The 5,337-nt window shown below is 47.0% G+C and overlaps 2 protein-coding genes across 2 annotated transcripts in view; one reads left to right on the plus strand and one right to left on the minus strand.

The window, feature by feature from the left end:
• The window catches only part of Ostf1 (osteoclast stimulating factor 1), a 52,867-nt gene extending 50,870 nt beyond the window's left edge, over positions 1-1,997 (minus strand). The window contains exon 1 of the mRNA XM_005352028.2: positions 1,814-1,997. Coding sequence (XP_005352085.1) covers positions 1,814-1,847 — 34 coding nt within the window. The 5' untranslated portion in view covers positions 1,848-1,997. The remainder of the gene's footprint in view (positions 1-1,813) is intronic.
• A 131-nt stretch (positions 1,998-2,128) lies between these two features.
• Positions 2,129-5,337, plus strand: part of Nmrk1 (nicotinamide riboside kinase 1) — a 23,850-nt gene continuing 20,641 nt past the window's right edge. Inside the window, exon 1 of the mRNA XM_005352029.1 lies at positions 2,129-2,277. The gene's annotated coding sequence lies outside the window, so the exon portion shown is untranslated. The remainder of the gene's footprint in view (positions 2,278-5,337) is intronic.

A 5,337-nucleotide genomic window follows, 5' to 3' on the forward strand; every position in this document is an offset into this window, starting at 1 on the left:
GCTGTGTTGTAATTAATATAGCTTTTGTGTGATTATTTGGGCAGAAGCAGGCGGATCTCTGTGAGCTTGAGGCCAGCCTGGTCTACAAAGCAAGTTCCAGGATAGCTAGGGCTGTTATACAGAGAAACTTTGTCTCAAAATAATAATAATGATAACAGTAATAATAATAATAATAATGGCACTGACCTGATACAGTTGCTAGGAGAAGTAAATGAATTCAAATATGTATGGATTAGGTATAGACCAGGGCCTATCACACAGTATCTGTGGGCCAGTATGATAATAAAAGTTTCTGTCACAAGTAACACAGCACATAGTTTTAAGTCCTACTGACACTGATATTTCTCATTGTAAATTACTAAGTCAACAAATTGACTTTCATGACAACTGTATTTATGTCTGAGCCTCCCTTGTAAAATCCCTGTGAAGTCAGGGTTCTCTCTATATAGTAAAAATGTTTAGCCATGTGTTTTCTGATTTGCTTGAGGAAAAAAGCAGAGATGTAGACAACAAAAGTAGTTCCCAGCGCATATCTGCACACAGTAACAGGATGAGTCCGAAACCACACCCAAAGGTGCGTGAACACACGAGTTCACAATCCAGTAGCATACAGGAAGGCAAGTTCCTGCCAGCACTCACAGAGGCAACCCAGACTTCACTTTTAATGAGTCTGGAGAGAGGAAAAAACCTCAGGACCCGAGATTCTCCGGGACATTCTTCCAAATCAAGCGCTTTGTTTAGCTATCAAAGAACTCAGTACACTTGAGGTTCTGACTTACAGCTTACAAAACTGCCACCTCACACATCCGCATCTAAATTGCAAATTGCAAACCTCTCAGATTTCACGTCGAAGGCAGGAGCCTCTAACCAGCACCGCCCTAACTCTGCTCAGGCCAAAGCCAGTCTAAGCCACTTCCTTCACCCTCGGCCCTGAAAATTTTAAGTCATCAGAGAATGCCTATTTCACAAATATGTGTGCATTATTTTCAAAATCGAGAGCTTGATACTGCCACAAAAGTTATTATTAAATTTGGAGTGACTGACATTTAGGAAAAAAAAACTCAAGGGGAAAAAAAAATCACTGGAGCTGCGTAAGTTACCATAAAGGATGATGTAAATGTCTCGTTTCAAGTTTCAGCCTTTGCAATATCAAAGTCGCAGATTGGAAGAAAAGGACTGGGAATTCGTCAGTCATTAATCTCCCATTTTCTACGATTCCTGTTAATTACCTAGCCAACATGTTTATTTAGCCGAACTGAAATGCGGCAGTCCCTTTAAATGCTCTCGTTTCTCCACATCATAGAAAACACTCTAAGAACAACGTTTAAGAAGTGAACCAGGAAGAGTGGTCAAGCACACTGCTTTGAGGAACTTCGTGCTCTCTCTAGCTTAGTTAGTCACAGTCACTCTAACCAAAGCACTAGGACGCACGACAGAGCGACACTGCCTAACGCGAAGAACCGAGAGGGTCGCGGGCCAGACTGTCCCTCTGGCAGCACGGGTGCAGCTCTCCAAAGCTCCCCGGAGACCCCGAGTCCCCAGCCTGCTCTCCTCCGGGCCCCCAGGCAGCGGGTGCAAACCCCACCCAGCCGCAGCGCACTTCCCGTTCGCCGGCCGGTCAAGAACTCCAACTTGACAGTGACACGCCGAGCTATGAGGAAGTGGCCGCGACCTAGGTGCTGCCACCACTCCGGAGGCTGGACCGTCCTGACGAGCAATGCGGAGGGAGCCCGAGGGGGTTCGTCGGGAACTCCGGCTCAGCGCCCCGCAGCCTGGACACCCGCACGCGCGGCGCGCCGAGCCGAGCTCTTACCTGGTTTGACCGGTTTGGGAGGTGGCTTGGACATGGTGCTACGCGGAGCTGCCAGGCTCTGCCGCGGGAGCCCCACACGCAGACGGGAACTGGGCGCCAAGCCTGCGCTGGCCGCGGCCGCTCGGGACCCGCGCGCAGCCGATGCGGGACACTCGTACCAGCGAGCTCCGCTGACCGCCCTGCCTTCCCACCAGGAAGTGGCCGCGCCTCGCCGGCCGCTGGTTGGCTGCGGCGGTGAGTTGGGCGGAGCTTCAGAGGGCCAACCTGCTCGGGAGCGCTGGAGCCCCGCCCTCCTCCTTGGGGGAGGAGCCTTGTGCTGACCACGCCCCCAGGCCCAGTTTGGTGGGGACTATGAAAGCGGCTAGGGGGCTACACAGTCCGGGTGAGCATCGAGCAGTGGTTCCCTTGAGACGTTCGTGCGGCCTGTTCTGCGGCCCTGCTGGGGAGGACTCGAACCCGCTTCGGTAAGTACTCACTGCCCGCTGCGTAGCCGCGCCCAGGCTTGGGCACCTTCCAGAGTCACTTGCTCCGGACCGGAACCTGATTGTGTCTAGGGAAACCGCGTTAGGACTCGCTCTTCACCGTACTGGCGCTAGCTCCAGGTGACCACACATTTGCCGATAGGGGAATCGGGTCTTGATTCTCAGGAGACAGGACGCTCCTTTCTGCAGCATTTGGTAAACAAACTCCAACCCACCTGCTATTTGGATTTGTAAAGGCTTCCAAGAATGCTTTTGGTGTTTTTAATAGGTGAGACAGAAGCAAAGCATAGTGTTTTGTGGCATGCGGCACGCGAAAGTTAGGGGAAACTTATTTTCCTTGCCCATAAGATTTTGTTAGAACACACCATGCTCGTTTTCTTATGCATTGAACTGTGGCCTCTTTCTCATTACAAACTTCAGAGTAGAATGGTTTGCCCACAAAACCAAAGCTGTACAAATACATGTTTGTGTATATATATATACATACACACATGTATACTATCTGGTACTTTATAAAAGTTGCCTATGCCTAACCAAACACCTCATCTCAAGATTTTGTATTCACACACACATAAACTCACAATGTTATGATCGGTATTATATGCTCCATAATATTATAGGAGAAATAAAAACGAAAATACTGATTATGTAAGAAACTACAGTGTCAGCAAGATGGTTCAACTGCCCTTGCTGCCAGATCTGATGACCAGAGTCCAGTCTTCAGTACCCACATGTTGGAAAGAGAACTGACTCCCACAAGTAGACCTATGACCTCTACATGTGGACTGTGATGAGCCATGGCATGCACCTACCCACACTCATGTAAATAAAAATCCTTCATAAAATGGAGTGTCAAAGTGTCGACTGAAAGTTAGGTTTAAAAAAAAAGTGAATGGAACTTCAAGAGCTTGGTGGTGGCCACATTCCTAGGCTGTGCTTACCAGGGACTCAGGCTGTGGGAGATTCTGTTTACCAGAAGGGATCAAAGTTTAAATTAGTAGCAAGAGAGGGTCCTGTCCATTGGGAGAGGTTCCAGGTAACTGCTGAATAAAACACAGGAGACAGAAATCCTGCAAACATTTGTCTTGAACTCATCTGAAGACCACACGTGTTTGCCCTTTCTGATTTTGTGGGGAGTTCCTGTCTCCGTCCAGCCTGCTGATTCTTCTCATGACCCAGGAAGAAGTCTGTGTTTTAGAATTCAAAGTAATCCATGTTTAGAAGTGGGATAGATCAAACATAAACATAAGCCAACTATGAGGAGAATTCAACATTTCACTGAGAGTAAATCAAAAGCATTTTTTTAAAAAATGAGCCAGTCTTCAAAATGCATGCCTATGATCCCAGTACTTAAAGTAAGGCAACCTTGCCACAGAAACAATCTTGACAATGTAACAAGTTCCTGACCAAATGGGCTACATAGTGTGAGATTCTGTCTCAGAAAGATAATAATGAATACATTAAAAAAAATATAGGCAACTCATGTAAGGTTTACTCCTGTCTCGGTCTGTTCTCCCTGCTCCCTGTGCAAATGCTGTCTGCTGCTGAGGAAAAGATACAGCATTAGTAATACACACAGTTCACGGTGATGGGACACCCTGATTTCATGACTCTGGAAAGTTCAGAAGGTTGTTTTTCCGGAGCCATCATAAGATTCAGTTTATCTTTGCTCCAAGTTCTATACACTTCATAACATATTCTGCTATAAGGCCAGATGCAGAGGCCTGCACTTGGGTGGCAGAGGATCAAAGTAAGATCATCTTCCACTACATAGCCACTTTAAAGCCAGGCCGAGCCACGTGAAAAGCCTCAAAAACAAACAAAAAAACAAACAAACAAAATCCCTTCAGCGTGTATATGTATATAGAGAACATGGCAACTCTTGACTGCAACTTGTTCAAAATTTAGGTTTTAAACCATTTTTGAAGAGACCCTAAGTTATAGTGAAATAGAATGATATGAGAGTTGCTGGTGCCGTGTATGAACCTGGATTGTATCTGAACCTTGTGTATCCAACACAGTTTTTGAAGTGGACAGCTTCAAAGATTGGTAAGCTGCTCACTGCTCCACTGACCGCTCAGTCCTGTCCCAGCCTGTTTCAGCATGGCCCCGTTCTCCTCTTCTTCTGCATAATCACCTCCTCATGGCTGGTGAGATAGGCCCAGCACTTATCCAAACACTGCTTTGGATAGTCCCAGGTTGCTAGCTCAATGTAGACCTGGGGTGCCTGCGTTTCAGACTTTTCAATTATTATTTATTTAGTGTAGATGTGGACACATGAGTGCCATGTAGGTATGCAGAGGTCAGAGGACAACTCAGACGAGTCAGTTCTCTCCTTCCATGTGAGTTCTGGGGCTCCAGCTGCAGTCATCAACCTAGTAGTGAGTAACTCAGGTCGTCAGGCTTTGGGGTGAGGGATACCATTTCGATTTGAGAGAAAAAACACAGCCTTGCAATCCCTTGTACTTGGCTGCAGGAGTTTCCATCCTTCTTGCCTGAAGGAGTTTACATTTAGATTCCTCCACCTCATTCCTCGTCTCTGAACTGCTAGAGTTCACACACAGGTAACCCCCTCAAGTCTTTCCAGTACCACAACTACAGTCATTACTTCCATCCTCTGTAATCGAGGCAGTATCCTGATGTATCTGCACAAATATGTCAGGCAGGAAAGGGACCAGTATTTTCCAATAACTGTGCACAGCAAATGCATGGCTTTTCAACAATACAGCCTTAAGAATGACACGGATTATCATCCTTCAGAGTCTGAGAAGTCAGCACACATGCAACAGCCTTTTGTGTTCTTGGTAATGAAGCATTTCAGAGCCTCCATGGAGACAGAAAGATGTTCACTTAATTGATCTAGTTTCTGTTCTGGCTTTTCTAGAAATGGATATCTGTCATTCCAGTCTGGACCAACTTGTACTTCTGCAAAGCTTAAGAATGTGTCCTGTGAGCCGGGCGGTGGTGGCGCACGCCTTTAATCCCAGCACTCGGGAGGCAGAGGCAGGCGGATCTCTGTGAGTTCGAGACCAGCCTGGTCTA

This window comes from Microtus ochrogaster, chromosome 8, assembly GCF_000317375.1.
Source record: "Microtus ochrogaster isolate Prairie Vole_2 chromosome 8, MicOch1.0, whole genome shotgun sequence".
In the NCBI taxonomy this organism is placed as follows: Eukaryota; Metazoa; Chordata; class Mammalia; order Rodentia; family Cricetidae; genus Microtus; species Microtus ochrogaster.